Raw genomic sequence first — 20,228 nt, forward strand, 5'->3', positions numbered from 1 at the left:
ACCAACACTGATGAACTTATGAGTCCCTTGGCTTTGTTAAGAGTAAAGAGAACTAATGAGGAGGATGGTAGTGGGTTACCAAGCAAGAAGAGAGTGGTTTCCCTCTATGATCAAGCTACACTCTCAACAATGGTGGAGGCTGTTAAACAGCCCCGCCAACAACAATGAATGTCTTATGTTGGAACTGTCGGGAGCTTGAGAACCCCCAAACAAAGCAAGAGTTTGGAGACATTATCCGGGCACAAGTTCCCTCAGTCGTATTCTTAGCCGAAACATGGCTTGATAAGGCTAGGCTAATTTCCATTCGGGATAAGCTTAAGTTTGAAGGTTTGTTGGAATTCTCAAGGGAGGGCAGAGGTGGGAGGGTGGCTGTTATGTGGAAGAAAGATGTAGATTTTTTAGTTGACACTTACTCCCCAAACCATATTGATGCTATTATAAATAAAGGCTGGAAGGATGAACGGCATTTCACCGGCTTTTATGGAGAACCCAATACAAGGAACCACTGTATCTCTTGGGCCACATTAAGGAGACTAAAAACAAAATAGGCTTTGTGCTGGTGATTTTAATGAGATAACTAGGGCACATAAGAAATCTGGAAGAAGGTTGAGGCTGAGTAAGCAAATGGAGAATATTAGAGATGTTCTCAATGAATGTGGATTTCAAGATCTCAGTTTCAATGGTAACAAGTTTACATGGTGTAATGGGCATGGGGAGGGCCACACAGTGTGGGAAAAGTTGGATAGAGCAGTGGGTTCGGTGGAGTGGGTGGATATGTTCCCAGCATCAAAGGTGATCCACCTGAAGTGTGGCACTTCGGATCATAAGCTTCTCATGATCTTTCTAGTAGGCATCCCAAAAAAGAGTAACAAACCGTGGAGGTTCGAACAAATGTGGATGAAGGATGTGGGCAGTAGGGAAGTGGTGGAAAATGCTTGGGCTTAGGATTCTCAAGGTGGTGCCATAAGTAGATTGGAAGGAAAAGTAGATAAGTGTCGTAGGAATTTGAAATGGTGGAGTAAGGTGGCTTTTGGGAATGTGACCCGAAAATTAAGGGAGAAGAAGAACTTACTTGGGCTGGCCGAAATTGAAGCAGTTAGAGGAGGAGACATTGCCCAGGTGTTAAGGCTGAAAAAGGAAATTTCCACACTACTAGGGAGGGAGGAACAAATGTGGAAATAACGATCTCGCTTCTTGTGGTTACAAAAAGGGGATAACAACACAAGATATTTCCATAGCTGAGCCTCCTATAGGTTTAGGAGGAATTAGATTGATAGTTTGGAAGATGCAAATAGGGAGTTGTGTAATGATGAAGATGGCATATCTAGTATCTTGGTAGATTATTACCAACAACTCTTCACCTCGTCTAACCTAGCCATGGTTGATGCTATTATTGATAAAATTCCTTGCTCAATTAGTGATGAGATGAATAATAAGCTTTTGGCTGAATTCACAAGGGAAGAAATGGTTGTGGCTTTGAAGCAAATGGAACCCTTGAAAGCTCTGGGGCCAGATAGGCTTCCACCATTGTTCTTTCAACACTATTGGCAAGCAGTTAGGGATGATGTGACTGAGGCGGTGCTAAGTTGTCTATCTACGAGTGTTATTCTCCCGTCCATCAATCGCACGTTCATCACCCTTATCCCAAAGGTAAAAAGCCCGTCAAAAGTCTCTGAATTTCGCCCTATTTCCTTATGTAACATTATCTATAAGCTTGTTTCTAAGGTTGTTGCAAACAGGATGAAGGATCTACTGCCCCTTATTCTTTCGGAATCTTAGAGTGCCCTCCAATCCGATAAGGCAATTTTGGATAACATTCTTGTGGCTTTTGAGACCCTTCACCACATGAAAAATCAGAAGTCAAAAAAGGGAGGGTTCATGGCTCTTAAGCTAGATATGAGTAAGGCATATGATAGAGTCGAGCGGCGGTTCTTAAAGCTAACCATGAGGAAAATGGGCTTTTATAGTCGGTGGGTGGATTTGATTATGTCTTACATAGGCTCAGCCTCCTATCAAGTCTTGGTGAATGAGGTACAGTATGCAGCAAATTCCGGAGAAATTAGAGGCCTCTCCTTGTGTCGAGATGGCCTAAAAATCAACCACTTATTCTTTACCGATGACACCCTACTCTTTTGCCGAGCAACAAAGGGAGATTTGGAGGTAATCCTCAATATGCTACAGATATATGAGCTAGCCTCAGGGCAAAAGCTAAATAGGGAAAAAACCATGGTGTTTTTTAGTAAGGCTACTACGGAGGAACGAAGGGTGGAGTTGGTGGATTTTTTGGGAGTGAGTGAGGTTTGGGAGTACGAGAAATACCTTGGCTTACCGGCCGTGGTGGGGCAAAAAAAGAAAGAGAGCCTTAATTACATTAAATAAAGAGTGTGGCATAAACTCCAAGGGTGGAAGGAGAGGCTTTTATCTCAAGCGGGTAAGGAAGTTTTGCTTAAAGCGGTGGTCCAAGCAATTCCCACTTTTGCAATGAGTTGCTTCAAACTCCGAACGGGGCTCATACAAGATATTGAAAGGTTGATTAGGAAGTTTTGGTGGGGGCAACGGGGAGATCAACGAAAAATCCATTGGAAGAATTGGGAGACCTTGTACAAACCAAAGGTGTGGGGACTCAGTTTGGATTGACCCTGAATGATGGGTTTTTAGCCCAATAAGCCCAAACAATATATTTATAGAGAGTGGGGTGAAAGGTTTAGGTGCTGGCCGTCGATCACCAAGCATGAACCCTCTTATAAAAAGGAAAAAAGCTAAGAGTTTCTCTACTAAGGGGGGGATGCTCCTCGGCCTGTGGCCGAGGAGGCCTTATTGTTCTCTCTTTCTCCTCCCCCCCCCCCCCTTTTCTACTTTACTAACTTTTCTTTTATAGTTTTCATCTTCCTATCCCCTCCTTCCATCTGTCGATCATCTATTCGCCCTCTTTTCTGGCCGTCCGTCCCATCAGAGGCCTTATCGGTACTTAAGCAGTTCACTCTGATCAACGTTATCCTGCCAAGGGGTTACCTCCCCATTAATGCGGCCAGGGGGAGTTAGTTGAATGCATTAAATGTGAGAATGACAGCTTACTTTGGGATCTCTCTCTCTCTCTCTCTCTCTATATATATATATATATAAGTTTAATTAGCTTTTTTTTTTTTTGAGAAGGAAAAAATGGGGGTCTTTATGATCATATTGAACCCCCGGGCAGGGAGCCAGTGGCCTCGGCCGAGGTAGCCTGATCTCGGGGGCCCGACTGTACCACTGTGTGGGAGTTACCTCATCTCTGAGTACACCTCACCACTAAGTTTACCCACCAACGGAAGCTTGCTGGGAGCGGGACTCGAACTTAGGTGGGTTAGACGAAGCGTTCGAACCTTACCAGTTGAACCAAGCCCCCGTTGGCTATAAGTTTAATTAGCTGAGTTGGAATAACGGCATTAAAAAAAAGAAAAAAAAAAGAGAAGAAATATTAATAAATAGTATTTTGATGAGGGTTTAATTCAATAGACATTTGAAGTAGTAACAGGAAGGCTCCAAGAGTAAGAGCATTAACGATGAATTAGCTAAAATAGTATTTTCAGTCCAAATATGCCTAACAAACTATAAAAAATAAAAAAATAAAAAAATAAAACTGTAAGGACTCAGTTTGGATTGACCCTGAGTGATGGGTTTTCAGCCCAATAAGCCCAAACAATACATTTATAGAGAGTGGGGTGAAAGGTTTAGGTGCTGGCCGTCGATCACCAAGCATGAACTTTCTTATAAAAAAGAAAAATGCTAAGAGTTTCTTTACCAAGGGAGGGATGCTCCTCGGCCTGTGGCCGAGGAGGCCTTATTGTTCTCTCTTTCTTTTCTTTTTTTTCTTTTACTTTACTAACTTTTCTTTTATAGTTTTCATCTTCCTATCCCCTCCTTCCATCTGTTGATCATCTATTCGCCCTCTTTTCTGGCCGTCCGTCCCATCAGAGGCCTTATCGGTACTCAAGCAATTCACTCTGATCAACGTTATCCTGCCAAGGGGTTACCTCCCCATTAATGCGGCCATGGGGAGTTAGTTGAATGCATTAAATGTGAGAGTGACAGCTTACTTTGGGGTTAGTCTCTCCCCAAAATCACCTTCGTCAGGCCGAGGACAAGGTGGTCCTCGGTGTGGATTGGGAAGGAAAGGCTTTCCCTCACCTTAGCCCTGAATAGCCTGTGCTCCTCGGCATGGGCCTTGGGCTTGCTACATGATGGGCCGAGGCTATCAGGCCCACGGGCCCTACAATAGCCCCTCAAAACTTTGCTGCACGTCCCCTCGGACGGGGAGGAGGGTTTTGATACCTGCTGGTCCATTGGACGAATTGCCCCGCTTCGGTTTGTTCTGATGTTGGCGGCTTTTTGACTGCCCGATGCGCGTTTTTAGCGTTTCAAAACTTAATGGGCACCCATATTAAATTTTGGCGGCACCACGTTTCCCACTTTCGATGGCATGATCTTTTGCTTTTGTGAGCAAGCGGTTACATTTGGGGAACCTAAGGGGGAGTATAAATACCTGTTTGAACCGCCTGGTTTCATCATTTTCGCGCTTACAATTATTGATGCATATAGTTTGAATCTGGTTCGACTTGCACACTATCTGAAGAGTATCGTCACATTTCTGTGAGTCTTCTTTTTCTAGCGACCCCAAATTTCCTTGATTTCACTCTTCCTTTTCTCTTTTGGAACTTTTAGTTGTCTTTGGGGAATGGGTAAATTTAGGAAGTTGGTCGAGTCCGATGAGATGATGAACAAATTCATTGTTGACTATGGAATACCCAATAATGTGAATTTAAAGTACTGTGAAGAGGGTGAGTGGTACCTTAGGAGGAGAGAGGGTGAAGTTGTGATCCCGATAGTTGCTTTCGTAGAAGGAGGGATGAGAATCCCTATGAGGCCGGTGACCCTCAATTACCTTAGGCATTTTCGCCTGGCCCCTACTCAGTGTGCCGTGAATGTATTTAGGATATTAGGGTGTGTAGATACCCTGAATGAGAAAATAGGGCTGAGACTGACTCACCACGATGTGAACTGGTGTTACAACCTTCATCACCTGAGGGGTAAGACATATTATATGAAGACAAGGGACGATAGGGTTCGTCTTATCCAGTGTCTTCCTGATCCAATAAGGGGTTGAACCAAGATTTCCTCATAGTGTCGGGAGAGTGGCACGACGGCTTTCATTGCCCAACGGCAGAGGGGGAGCCAGGTAGGGCATCAAATACAAGATAATCTAGGTCTCAGCATTTTCAAGTTCTATACCTGTATACTATTTGTTGATTAACCATAGGAATTTCGCTTTTCTTTTCGCAGACCCACACGCTTTTGCACGTCATTTCCACCTGGTTAACAAAGCGGATTTGGAGACCGTTCTCAGGTCGGACCTTTTCTTGAACGAACCTGATAACCAAGTCAGAGCTGCTCATAAAATCCTCGGGTGCGACCCAGCTCAGACGTCATTCCCAGTTCCTCAGCACGTAATTAGAGCTCGTGACCCTCGGCTTACGCAGATTACCGTGGTGGAGAGCGGTTTTGCTTTTACTGAGGGGTCTTATATACCTGAAGGCATTCCGCTATCAGGTCCCTCCTCATCTCGGCAAGTAACGGTGGCCGAGAAAGGACCACCTAAGAAAGCGAGGGAGGTGGTTGAATTGAGCTCTTCCGAGGACGAATATAGTGTGTTCGACTTAGTTGATCAGTCCGAGGATCCTCCCGGTGACCTAGGGGACCCTCACTTGTCCGAAGCCGACCTTCAGTTCTTAAGAGCTGGTACCCAGGCTGAGATGGGTTTAAAAAGACAGCCCCAAACCAATCTTCTTGACCCGCTCGAAGGTGGCTCCAAGAAGGATGTACCAGGGGAGTCGCAGCCCCGGCCCCCAGCACCTCAGCCTCAGATTCCAACCATGCAAACCAGGTCATCCTCCGTTCCTACAGTAACAGCCTCTTCTACTGAGTCTCCTGACCCGAAAGGGAAAAGACTTTCTAAGGGTAAAGAGCCAATGGACGGGAGCAAATCTCATTCTTCGCCCGAGGAGGGTAGGACTCGCAGGCCTTCAAAGCAATTGAACCTCGGTGATCAAAGGAAGAGCAAGAAAACCACCCAGCAGCCCCAGGCTCAGGCATGGCTGCCTGCTGCTATGCTCCATGATCAGCCCCTAATGGATAACGCGTCGATACGAGAGTCTCAAGGAGACGAAGGGGCTCTCGTGGCCGAGGCCCTAGAGAAATCTCTTTTTCTTCCTACTGATATGGCCGAGTTAGAGAAAATGAGTGGGGTAGAGGTTGTCCTCGACCTTAAGAAATACCTAGGCATGGTAGGTCCCTCGGTACCTATTCATATTACTAAAAATTTTGTCGCTTAGTATTCTTCTTTCTCTTTACAGAGTTGCTTGTTTTTACTGGCAGGCTATCCAAGCCCTTTTCAGGTTGGGCGAAGAGGTTGATGATCATAGCAATGCTTTAGTGCAAGAGCGCGGCAAGTTCCTGGAGGCGGCCAATACTCTTAAGAGATTAGAAGCCGACTTGAAAAAGGCGACTGAGGATCTGGCAGAAATGGCGAAGGCCAGGGATACTGCTGTCTCTGAACTAGCCGAGGTCAGGAAGCAAGCTGAGGTTCAAACTAGCCGCTTGCAAGATGTCGAGGGTCAATTACAAAAGGCCTAAGAGGACCTTACCTATATGAAGGCAAATTTGACCAAGGCGATCCATGAAAAAGGTGTTGCCGAATATGCTAGGGACGAGGCTGTGAGAGCCAAAGACGAGGCTGTATTTGCAAGAACAGACGCCAAGCGTTCTATGGAAAAAGCAGAGGAGGATGCTTTCGCAAAAGGGGTGGCTGAGACTGAAGTCGCCCTTCGGGCTCAAGTTCCTGCAGTGTGCAGGCATTATTGCTCTCAAACCTGGCATGAAGCCCTCAACCAGGCAGGGGTTGACGCCTCATCTGAGCTTAGGAGGAAGGACAGGGTATATTACCCTATCGCCATTCGCGAGGTTGCACCTGTTGCTCCTGAGGGTGGATCCTCATTACCATCGGTTGAAGGTCAAGATATGACCGCCGAGGATATGCCGTTAACTGATCAACCATCCAAGGAAGTTGAACCCCAGATAGCGTTGGGGGACGTTGTAACCGAGGGTCACGAAGTACCACAAGACGTGGCCAGTCCTCCGACGGACCTTCCGAGACCTGGCCCTTAAGCTTTGGCCTAAGCTCTTTGACTTATTTATTGACTTGATTTGCCTACTGAGTTGAGGAGACTAGTATACGGTATAGGATAGCTCTGTTTATTTTCTCTTAGATATTATTTTGTTTCTTACCTCAGCGGCAATGTAAAGGAATTGTATACTTTCCGTTTGAACCAAATATATAATACTTTGCTTCCATCTGATGATATTTTCTGTTATTTGCTTTACTATTGTATTCTGCTCGACATTCGTACTCCATTCCGGAGTAGGCCTCATGAAACCGTCTGTTACCCTTCGAATATAGATCTAAAGATCGTGGTATAGCTTGATTCTAAGTAACACTTTGGTTTTTCTCTAAATAGTTATTTTCTCTACGGGTTTGGCTCCGAGGGCTATGCAATACCTTGGTTCGGTCTACCACTTCAATTTTTCTGTATGAAATATAATGGTGTGTGTAGTTTTACCATAGGTTTGGGTCCGAGGACCATGCAATACCTTGGCTCTATCTACCACTTCGATTTTTCTGTATGAAATATAATGGTGTGTGTAGTTTTACCATAGGTTTGGGTCCGAGGATCATGCAATACCTTGGCTCTATCTACCACTTCGATTTTTCTGTATGAAATATAATGGTGTGTGTAGTTTTACCATAGGTTTGAGTCCGAGGACCATGCAATACATTGGCTCTGTCTACCACTTCAATTTTTTTTGTATGAAATATAATGGTGTGTGTAGTTTTACCATAGGTTTGGGTCCGAGGACCATGCAATACCTTGGCTCTGTCTACCACTTGAATTTTTCTGTATGAAATATAATGGTGTGTGTAGTTTTACCATAGGTTTGGGTCCGAGGACCATGCAATACCTTGGCTTTGTCTACCACTTCGATTTTTCTGTATGAAATATAATGGTGTGTGTAGTTTTACCATAGGTTTGGGTCCGAGGACCATGCAATACCTTGGCTCTGTCTACCACTTCGATTTTTCTGTATGAAATATAATGGAGTGTGTAGTTTTACCATAGGTTTGGGTCCGAGGACCATGCAATACCTTGCCTCTGTCTACCACTTCAATTTTTCTGTATGAAATATAATGGTGTGTGTAGTTTTACCATAGGTTTGGGTCCGAGGACCATGCAATACCTTGGCTCTGTCTACCACTTCGATTTTTCTGTATGAAATATAATGGTGTGTGTAGTTTTACCATAGGTTTGGGTTCGAGGACCATGCAATACCTTGGCTCTGTCTACCACTTCGATTTTTCTGTATGAAATATAATGGTGTGTGTAGTTTTACCATAGGTTTGGGTCCAAGGACCATGCAATACCTTGGCTCTGTCTACCACTTCGATTTTTCTGTATGAAATATAATGGTGTGTGTAGTTTTACCATAGGTTTGGGTCCGAGGACCATGCAATACCTTGGCTCTGTCTACCACTTCAATTTTTGTAAGTATAGGTTTGTCCTCAGACTGCTTTATTGGAGATGATTCCTCTTTGCGTCAGATTACGATCTTTACACGTGGCATTGACCTCGCCTCCAACTCGTGGCCCCATCTTTTTCATTTATGAAGCGCCCTCTGTCTGTTCGTATTCCGCGCTTGACGCTCCGGTGCACGAAACGCGCCTTCATTAATGTCCTCGTAAATTGACACGAGTCCAACCGTCCGTGGTCTCCTTGGAAATTGGTGACTTCATTACTGACCCAGCTGATAATATTCTTTTCGAATTCTGCATAGATTAATTCTCACCAAACCCCCATCCCCTCTATAAATTGAGGAGATGGTTTCTCCACAACCCATGAATCTCTCAACACAAACAGAACAAAACACTTTCTTCTAACTTCCCATGCCCTTTTAACAATCCCGCCGGAATTGTTCCCGGGACTTGACAAAAACCGGTATGGCCGCAGCCCCTACCGGGCTTTCGGTGCGGCAGAGTCTAGGCGTAACCCTGATGGTGCCTTTCGAGGTATCCCAGAGGGATGTTGTTAGAGAACCTAATGTCTTTCCCCGGAGCACACCCCTGACGAGGAAGACGTGCGAATTCACCTCATGGGCGGTGCTCGAGTGTTGCCGTCTCCAACGGCCAACACTTGAGAGGAACGGAGAGAATCGAGGGAACATCATGGGGGAGGGCATCTCGGAGCCCCTGCATCTGTTCCTCTCTTTGTTCCAGCTCCGCCTAGCCGAGGAGGGAGTGGTTGGGGGCCTGAGAGCATGATTGTCCTTCACCTCCTCCACCGCGTGTCAAGTTCTCCCATTCTCTTGGTGCCAAATAAAAGCACGAGTTGACACTTCCCTCCGGCTAGCTTCTCCTTAGGGCGGCCCCACCTGGGCCTCTGATTGTAGGAATAACAGGTGGCTATTAGCTCGTAAATTTGCTTGTAAAACAGGCCTACCTGAGCCTTTGATTGTAATCTGTAACCTTTCTTTTCATGAAATAATAACATCGAGATCTTTCACTCTTCTCTTTTTTGTTTTTTTTTTGTTTTTTTTTTTGTTTTTTTTTTTCTACCGTAAAACGAACACTTGGGACTTAGAACACTTTGCCCGGTGTGCCGGCCAGCACCCTAATCCCTTCCCACAGACGGCGCCAATTGTAGGGACTCAATTTGGATTGACCCTGAGTGACAGGTTTTCAGCCCAATAAGCCCAAACAATAAATTTATAGAGAGTGGACTAAGAGGTTTAGGTGCTGGCCGTCGATCACCATGCATGAACTTTTTCTATAAAAAATGCTAAGGGTTTCTTTATAAACGGGGGAATACTCCTCGGCCTGTGGCCGAGGAGGCCTGATGGTTCTCTCACTTTTCCTTTTTTCTTCCCCCCCTCCTTACTTTACTAGCTTTTCTTTTATAGTTTTCATCTTCCTATCCCCTCCTTCCATCTGTTGATCACCTATTGGCTTTTTTTCTGGTCGCCCGTCCCATCAGAGGCCTTATCGGTACTCAAGTGGTTCACTCTGATCAACGTTATCCTGCTAAGGGGTTACCTCCCCATTAATGCGGCCAGGGGGAGTTAGTTGAATGCATTAAATGTGAGAATGACAGCTTACTTTGGGGTTAGTCTCTCCCTAAAATCTCCCTCGTCAGGCCGAGGATGAGGTGATCCTCGGTGTGGATTGGGAAAAGAGGCTTTCCCCAATTCAGCCTAACAACAAAAAATGGCCTATGCACCTCGGCCTGGGCCTTGGGCTCGTTTCATGATGGGCCGAGGCTATCAGGCTCATAGGCCCCACAGTATTAATTTACTTTTTTTTTAGATAATCCGGTATTAATTTACTTAAAAGTGAAAATAAGAAAGTCAAGAGTTTTGTAACTTAACAGGTATCTCTTGGTATTTTTATCAAATAAATTCATGGTTTAAATCTTTTCTTCTCCAACTATCCATTTAACAGAAAAAGAAAAAAGAAGAAAAAGAGAGGAATTACAAGAAATCCTTACTTCCTTAGAGAATTTGGACTTAATCATAGTACCAATCGTATCATAAATGGTCCTACAGACAATGAGGAACCACCTAATACTAAATCCCAAAATTACTTAACTTATCATATAAAAATCGGCACAAGATAAATTAATATGCAGAACATCTACGTAACACGTGGAAATGCATATGCATGATGTGTCAAAAAGGTCGACCAATTGCAATTATTGTCTAAACCAAATAATTGGTGGGTTAGAAAAAGACATTAGATCTAGGTACACTGTTTAAATTTTAGTTAATGGGGACTTTTCCTCCACAATGAGGTTCTAGCTTTGATTGGATTAAATAAATTCCTCATTGTTAGGTGAACATCTCTGGAATGTTTAGACAAGTTTACAACTTGCATACTTTATCTGGGAAAAAAATGAAAGAAAGAAAGAGAATGACTAAACTGAACATATATATACCAGACATGAAAGAAGCAAAATGCCAAGAAAAGTAATCACATACCTAGAATCCCCATGTGAAACTTCTGAAGCACTCTGTTTTTCAATTATCAGTTATTATCTATCATTCATGGGCATCTTGATAGAGAGAGTCAAGGTGGAAAGCATCCAATTTGTCACCAACTTGTGCAAATGGCCATAGGCCTCTTAGTATTAAATTCTTCAAATCTTTGCAAGATATGATGCTTCATGCTTGTCTATAAATACAGTGACAGGTGTTCTCATGCCTGGAAGTATATGGCTATCAAGAGCTTAAAAAAGCATCTGCCCTCCAAGGAGTACTTGAATATTGAATGCCCTCTTTTTTCGGCTAAGGCCCATTTAGCTAGTAGAGTACTAGAATTTTATAGCCAATATCTTGAATGCATAATCATAGTTACATAGGGTCCGTTTGAATTGAGCTTATTGTTGCTGAAACTGAAAACTGAAAATTGAAAATACTGTAGCAAAATAATTTTTAAATGTGTGAATAGTATTGTGAGACCTATTTTTAATATTTTTTATTGCGTGAACAGTGCACGAACATGCATGCACTGTTCACAACAGTAAATTTTGCCGCTAAAGTCAACATAAGCGGCCTAAAAAAAAAAAAAAAAAAAAAAAAGAGGCAAAACGCGAAACTAGAAAGACGCAGACGCTGAACGACCTTCATTAATGTCATCGTAAATTGACACGAGTCCAACCGTCCGTGGCCTCCTTGGAAATTGGCGACCTCATTACTGACCCAGCTGGTAATACTCTTTTCGAACTCTGCGTGAATTAATTCTCACCAAAACCCCCATCCCCTATATAAAGTAAGGAGGTGGTTCCTCCACAACCCATGAACCTCTCAACACAAACAGAACAAAACACTTTCTTCCAACCTCCCATGCTCTTTTAGCAACCCCGCCGGTATTGTTCCCGGGACTGACAAAAACCGGTATGGCCGCAGCCCCCACTGGGCTTTCGGTGCGGCAGAGTCTAGGCGTAACCCTGATGGTGCCCTTCGAGGTATCCCAGAGGGATGTTGCTAGAGAACCTAACGTCTTTCCTCGGAGCACACCCCCGACGAGGAAGGCGTGCGAATTCACCTCATGGGCGGTGCTCGAGTGTTGCCGTCTCCATCGGCCAACCCTTGAGAGGAATGGAGAGAATCGATGGAACATCATGGGGAAGGGTATCTCGGAGCCCCTGCATCTGCTTCTCTCTTTGTTCCAGCTCCGCCTAGCCGAGGAGGGAGTGGTTGGGGGCCTGAGAGCATGATTGCCCTTCACCTCCTCCGCCGCGTGTCAAGCTCTCCCATTCTCTTGGTGCCAAATAAAAGCACGAGTTGACACTTCCCTCCGGCTAGCTCCTCCTTAGGGCGGCTCCACCTGGGCCTCTGGTGCGCCGGCCAGCACCCTAATCCTTCCCACAGACGGCGCCAATTGTGGGGACTCAGTTTAGATTGACCCTAAATGATGGGTTTTTAGCCCAATAAGCCCAAACAATATATTTATAGAGAGTGGGGTGAAAGGTTTAGGTGCTGGCCGTCGATCACCAAGCATGAACCCTTTTATAAAAAGGAAAAAAGTTAAGAGTTTCTCTACTAAGGGGGGGATGCTCCTCGGCCTGTGGCCGAGGAGGCCTTATTGTTCTCTCTTTCTCCTCCCCCCCCTTTTCTACTTTACTAACTTTTCTTTTATAGTTTTCATCTTCCTATCCCCTCCTTCCATCTGTCGATCATCTATTCGCCCTCTTTTCTGGCCGTCCGTCCCATCAGAGGCCTTATCGGTACTTAAGCAGTTCACTCTGATCAACGTTATCCTGCCAAGGGGTTACCTCCCCATTAATGCGGCCAGGGGGAGTTAGTTGAATGCATTAAATGTGAGAATGACAGCTTACTTTGGGGTTAGTCTCTCCCCAAAATCACCTTCGTCAGGCCGAGGACAAGGTGGTCCTCGGGGTGGGTTGGGAAGGAAAGGCTTTCCCTCACCTCAGCCCTGAATAGCCTGTGCTCCTCGGCATGGGCCTTGGGCTTGCTACATGGTGGGCTGGGGCTATCAGGCCCACGGGCCCCACAAAAGGCATTGGGGGGAATGGGCTTCAAGGACTTGGAGAAGTTCAATGAGGCTATGCTAAAAAAAAAATTGTGGAGGCTATTAACCAACCACACATCATTTTTCTACAAGGTTTTTTGAGCCAAGTACTTCCCAAATGGCTCGGTGTTAGATGCCAAACCTTCCTCGAGGTCTTATGCTTGTCAAAGCATTGTAAAAGTGAAGAATCTGGTCCAATCGGGTTTGTTGTGGAGGGTAGGAAATGGAAATCAAATAAAAATTTTTGAGGACAGATCATTGTAAAAGTGAAGAATCTGGTCCAATCGGGTTTGTTGTGGAGGGTAGGAAATGGAAATCAAATAAAAATTTTTGAGGACAGATGGCTACCTGGGGAGGAACCTGCCAAGGTTATTTCGCCTTCAAATTCCATCTCAGCTGAGTGGACAGTGAGCAAATTGTTGAACCCAGATAAGGCTGGCTAGAATGACCAATTGGTGGACTCCATGTTCCTTCCTTTTGAAGCACAACGGATTAAAGGCATTCCCATTTGTGTCACTAATTAGGAAGATTGCGTGTCTTGGCCAAAATGTAGAACCGGACTATACTCTGTGAAATCCAGGTTTCGATTGTTGTGTGAAGCCGAGGCAAATGGCGTGCCTTCAAGGTCTACGGATGAGGGTGCAAAACTCTTTTGGAAGCACATTTGGAGTACAAAAGTGCCAAATAAGATTAAAGCCTTCCTCTGGCGAGCCTGCTCAAACGCTTTTCCAACAAAAGTAGGGCTCCACAAAAGAAAGGTTGTTAATAATAAAATCTATGAATAGTGTTTGAAGGAAGACAAGGATGAAGTTCATGTTGTGTGGGGCTGTGAATGTATCCACTTGGTTTGGGAAGCTCCCTTTGCAGCGGTGAGGTTGAAATATCCCAGGATGGACACCATGTAGGACCTGTCCAGTATCGTGCATGTCGAGACTGGTAAGCTCAACAAGTTCGTCGTGGTTGCCTGGGCATTATAGCAATGTAGGAACAAGCTGCGGTGTAAGGAGCAAAGCACCCCAGTTCACAAAATCTTCAAATCGGCCTTGACTCTCTTGGTTGAGTTTTAGCAAAGGAGGCCGAGACTAGCTGGGCAAAGTCACTCCAGTCCGAACCAATGGCAGCGTCCCCCTCCTAATGCAGTAAAAGTTAATTTCGATGGTGCTGTCTTTGGGGACTCTCATGAGGCAGGGGTGGGTGTTGTGATTAGGAACGACCATGGGGAGGTGATGGCTTTACTGTCTGAGAAAATAGTGATGCCATTGTCAGTGGAAGTGCTTGAGATGCTGGCTACTAGGAGAGCTGCCATCTTCGCTAAGGATCTAAGCTTCAAGCATGTTTGGTTTGAAGGCGATGCTGAGGGGGTTGTTGGAAGCTTAAGGGACAAGGTCAGCTCAAATGCTTTTATTGGTCACTTAGTAAAAGACTTTAGGTCTATAGTTGGTTTGTTTCAAACCTATTCTATCTCTCATGTACGGCAACAGGGCAATAGTGTAGCCTATGCTTTAGCTAGGCTAGAATGTCTTTTCCTTTACGTATTTGGATGGAAGATGTTCCTCCAAATGTTTTGTCTGTTGTAACCAAAGATTTTTCCTGTTGAATATACTTTTCCCAACAGGATGGATTTCTTAAAAAAAAAAAAAAAAAAAAGGCTTTGATTCCATCTTATAAACAACTGACCAAAACGACTAAAAAGCTCTTTGCAAGTGGACCAACCAAGTTTTTTGCTACTCATACAGGGATGAGTATCCATGTACCAAAATACGATGACCTGAGGGCTTTTCTTCCATTTCACACTCTGAAATGGCTTGGCACAAAGCCCATATCCAGCTCAGTAGCACAGAGTTAGGCAGAATTTTATTACACATTCTAAGGAACAAGTTCATTATCAAATGCTGAACTCAATAACTTCACAAAATGCTTGCTTACTAGGCTAGAAATGTCCTGCTCCATTTTTGTTCAATACTTCATGTTTTTTCAAAAAAGTACACATTCTTTATTCAAATTTTCATTAAATTTTGATTCTATTGGTGAGTTTCTGTCTAAGTTCTAAATGATTTATGAAATTTATTTTAAAGCATTAGCATAGGATAATTGTAGCTTAAGTGTTTGATGAAAATTGATAATTTGTTATCGATTTTCATATTTATCGGGTCACCATTTTATTATCTACTATTGATAACTTACCAACCCAATAATTGTGGGGTAAAAAAAAAAAGCAAAAAAGTTTTCTGGCTTATTGTTTTGTATTTGGTGGTACAGGACATGGGGTATCATATGCTTGACTCCATTCTTCATGTGGCAACTTTACACCATCTACTTGCTAGTACAACTCCATGAATCAGCTAAAACTGGAATGCGTTACAATAGATACTTTCATCTTTGCCGAGCTACATTTGGTAAGCATTCCATGCTGTATAGTGTATAAGCCGAAAATACTTTGCCAAACTCACAAAGGCATTATATATCTCATTAGTATTTTAAAGGTACTTCTATGGTTTATTCAATGGCAGTAGATATCTTGAGCAGGGACAGAAGTTCAGCACCACTTACAGATCAAAAAGTCCATTGCCCCCTAGCTGGCCCCAAATAATATATATATATATATATATATATAATTTGATTGTATAATCAAAATTTGGCGATACATTTTATAAGTGAACTATAGAGAAGAGGTAATAGGACTAAGGCCCAAAGAGCCCAACACAATGAATTTGTAAAAAGTGGGCTAAAAATTAGGTTTCAATGAATTGAACAACGCTCACAATAAACAAAAGATGGTAAGAAAGTAAAGAAAAACAAGCTTTATGCAAAGAAATCCTTCCTCGGCAAAGTCCGAGGAGAGTAGTTCTTGAATATATTTCCTTTTGACTTGATTACAATCTCAGTTTTTGTTCTCTCTCTCTTTTTTTTTTTTTTTTAACAGATTCTCCAATATCCCTCGTGTAATGGGGTCTTTCTTCTTTATATTCCCCTGCTTTGCTTCATCTCCACCCTCCACATGTAGGTCGAGTGCTTGCTTTAATCCTTGTCCCATCAGCCCCTTTCTGAAGTCTTTGGTGATAGTTGTAAGGCTGAATATCACTATTCAGGTATCACCTCCATATTAATGCGGCCAAAGAGTTAGCTGCAGAGCATTCAATGCGGTGGTAATAGCTTTCTCTTAGATATTTCTTAGCTTCCCTTTGTCCTATTCCCTTCTGACGTTTATCCTTATCAGCAGAATCCTCCGGAATGTTGCTCTTGATGGCAAATCAAACCTTCTGACCTCTACTTTGCTTAGCTGAGGAGGCATTCCTCCTCGAACTACCTTCACAAACCTTCCCTACCAGAACCCTTCCATAATTTGCTAATTTATACTCCTTCGCTAACGTCTACATGTTATCGGACAAGGCTCACGACCTAATATACATCCCTGGGCCTTCTATCCCTATAGTATAAATTACTAGATATAAATTTAGCACATAGTGATTTGAGTTTGAAGATTTTTCTCAAATAAAATACTTATGATATTATGAATTTGAACTAGTATCTTACATTTAATCATTTTAAATCTACAAATCAATAAAACTCACTTTTATCTATAAATTTCGGGCCTATTTGGATTGAGGGAGGAGAGAGTGGAGGAGAGTAGAGTAAAGTTAACTGAAAATAAGCTAATTTTGGGTCATTTTTACTACTCTACTCCTTCTCACTCCCCTTCAATCCAAACGGGTCATTCATCCATTGAAAAGAAAAAAATTGTGATTTCATCTTATATTGAAGTTATTTAACTAAAAATTGAAATCTAAATCTTTCTCTTTAAATAACTATAGATGAACTGTTAAGGAGTAGAACAATCTGAGAATTTTGATTTTGTAAAACAAATATAGGGATATATGAAAAAAAAGAAAATAAATAGTACCACATTTCCATAAGCCCAATAACCTCTTATTGCAAGGGGAAATAAGCACATTGCAATTAGAAGATATGCAGATTTGACACCCTTCCACATTGGCACTTGTGATGGATTCTTTGCACTTGAAGGCATGGTAGTCTGCAAAAATTCCAATTTTTTTATTTATTTAAAAGTCCATTTTCCCACAGATATACATTTAAGCCCAATAATCTCTCTCTCTCTCTGTGTATTGTGTTTAAAAGTTGACTCATCAATTTAAATGACTTAAAATTCGTAGTATCAGTAGCATTATAATACCTGTATCTCTAGTATAAGATTGTGACCTCTAAAGGGCAAAGCAATGAACCCAAATGCATTAACAACACCCAAAATCCTAGAAATTTTCGTGCTCGCTTGCACTGATGGATCGTGCAATATGTTGGACAGCCTACCCTCTTTAACTGACACAACCCATTGGATTGTACAATAGCTCACAGATGAGATGGCATCTATTAGTGACACACGTGCTAGAGAGTTCAAGTTGGGGATCAGAGACAAAACTACAGTGCCACATGTAAATACCAAGTACCACTCCACAGTTTTTAATGGCCTTGATATGCCTATGGCCTCACACATCTGGACGAACATATTCAAGGTGGAGCCTCCAATGATGGTTAAATTCACGCATGTACCTGATGATAGGTCTATGATTGGGAATAACAGTAACCAATATGCTATTTTGTCACCTGAATTCCATAGAAGAGCAAGAAAAAATTCATCAATTTTTTTTTAAAAAAAATTTTGTGTGAAATTGTAAGGGTTTCTTTTGGCAGATTGAGTCATAGCTAAATTTCAGCCACACCTAGAGAACCATTAGTTTCAAGCAATGGGGAACAAAAGTTGTAAATTGAACTAGTGTTAAAATGTGATTCTCAAAATTTCAAACTTGAAACGAGTTTGAGATCTATATTTCTTAATAAATTCATATTTAGAATGGGTACTTTTAACTCTGTGAGGGTCCTTTTTGGACAGTACCTAGGCCAAAGTAGAAGCAAGGACCTTGGACCCTCTTACTTGTTGTTTTAAGGGACTGGACTTGGTTCATTGCAACTAAATGGGCTGATTACGAACCAGATGGTGCACAGAGCAGGAATTCTACAACACATACATAATAACAAACAAGAAATATATGCATTGAACAGCAAGAAAGAATAAAGGGGCAATGCGATAGAGAAAGACACAAAGTAAATGTTAGGGGTCCTCAAGATACTGTGTAATATTTCATTAATTTCTCAATTGTGTAACACATCATGCTCACTAGGACGTATCACAAGGTCTAAGCAAGTTCAAAAATCACAGACTTAGATAGCTCTTCAGGCCTTTATGATTCGCAAAGTTTGAATCCAAGTGTGTTCTTTAGTGGCTGTTTGAGGATACCAGGTGGTATTTCCCTTTCTTTTCTTACTTTCTTTGAATTTTAACAAAGTTTTCTCAATGATTTTACTCTAATTCCTTGTTGTTGAATGCCTCTTTTACTGTTGGCTGCTTCCCCCTTTTATAGTATCATCCTAGGGGTCCAGGGTACCACTGATTCCCCCCATTTGCTCTCCTGGGTACCATAACCAATGTTGTGCCAGCAACATTGATGGCTAGTCCCTTCCTTATTTCTCATAATTTTCTCCTTTTGGTCATTCTTCCCCGAAAGTCTCCTGTTGACTTTCTATTTTGGGTGTCCTTAAAGAGTTGACTTTTGGTCCTTCTTCCTTCAAGGCCTCTCACCTTTTTCAGACTCAGCTTTTGGCTACCTTTCCTCTTGTCATTTTTCCCAAGTGAACTGATTCTTTCCTGTCAGGTTGAAAGTCTTACCAATTACTTCCCTTCATGGTTCTTCTTTCTGGGTTCCTCAAGGTACCAACCCCTAGCTCATGAATTGTTGGTTTCCAAGCTTTTTGGTTTCTTTCTACATCATTGGGTGGCTGATAGGGACGAATCTTTTCTCGTTCCTTGTGTTTTTGGCACTCCTTTTGAGTTATCTTAATCTCATCCTTGCTTTGCTGCATGTCTCAAGGATCCGAGCCCCTAACAGTCCTTAGGTATCCCGGCCTAGTTCTTACCACTAGACTACTTAGTGATTTTTTGATCTTGGCGAGCTGGGCTTTTTTCTTCTTCCCTTTGTTCCGTGATTTATAAGGCCCATCTATTCGTGGGCCTGGGTTCTTCCTAAAGTCCCTTAATGGAGTTGGGCTTACCATCTTTTTTTCTTTATTGTGGGCTCAAGTCCTTTATTTTTTCTTTTTCTTTTTCTTCAACTCTCTATGCCATTTTGGGCCTTGGTGAGACATTAGGACTTTTTAGACCTCAACAAACTCAAACCTAATTTTTCTCATTCTTAAGTAAGTGGATGCAAGGTAGACCGAATTGGATTGAAGTGGACCAAATCGGCCGAAGTGGACATAATAGACAGAATTGGACCAAATGGACCGAAGTTGGCCAAATGGACCAAGTGGACTGAGATAAATCAAATGGACCGAATAGAAAAAATTGGAAAGACGGAAGTGGACTGAATAAACAGAATTGGACTGAATAGACAGAATTGGACCAAATGGGCCAAATGGACCAAGTGGACTGAATAGACCAAATTAAATCAAATGGACTGAATAAACAAAATTTGATTGAAGTGGACCAAATGGACCAAGTGGACTGAAATGGATTGAAATGGTACGCCAGTGTGGCTCAACAAGAATGTAACAATAATAAATACTACGCTTTAGCTTTGGGATATTATATAGATATAGAAAGGAATTTAAGTTTATAACAAAACACAATTTACATGGCTATGAAATTGAATGTGCCTACCAATTGTTTAAGTAATAAATTATTATAATGTCTATCTTTTATTTCTTTGGTTTCATTTTAATTTTGGTTAAGATAACATTATAATTTTGTGATGACATTTGATCATCATGGCAATTCTCTTATTCCTTAAAATATGAGAAATTTGAATAATAAAAACTTATAAAGTTTAGTTCTATATTAGGCAAATATTACACACTATAACATAAGTTAGAAGAATACAGATCACCTCAAAATACTATTAATCAAACGTGCCAAAAAATAATAGAATGGTATATTTGTAGAGATAAAAAAAAAAAAAAAAAACTTGTACAAGTTTATAAAAAATAT

The 20,228-nt window shown here is 42.3% G+C and overlaps 1 protein-coding gene across 1 annotated transcript in view; it reads right to left on the reverse strand.

The window, feature by feature from the left end:
• Window positions 1-16,969: 16,969 nt before the first annotated feature.
• The window catches only part of LOC112024559 (lysine histidine transporter-like 8), a 33,600-nt gene continuing 30,341 nt past the window's right edge, over window positions 16,970-20,228 (reverse strand). The window contains exons 5-7 of the mRNA XM_065764329.1: window positions 17,364-17,791; window positions 17,073-17,204; window positions 16,970-17,008 (exon numbers count right to left, since the gene is read on the reverse strand). Of these exons, the coding sequence (XP_065620401.1) occupies window positions 16,970-17,008; window positions 17,073-17,204; window positions 17,364-17,791 (599 nt within the window). The remainder of the gene's footprint in view (window positions 17,009-17,072; window positions 17,205-17,363; window positions 17,792-20,228) is intronic.

The sequence above is a fragment of the Quercus suber genome, unplaced genomic scaffold (genome assembly GCF_002906115.3).
Source record: "Quercus suber isolate HL8 unplaced genomic scaffold, Cork oak 2.0 scaffold_552, whole genome shotgun sequence".
NCBI classification, from domain to species: Eukaryota; Viridiplantae; Streptophyta; class Magnoliopsida; order Fagales; family Fagaceae; genus Quercus; species Quercus suber.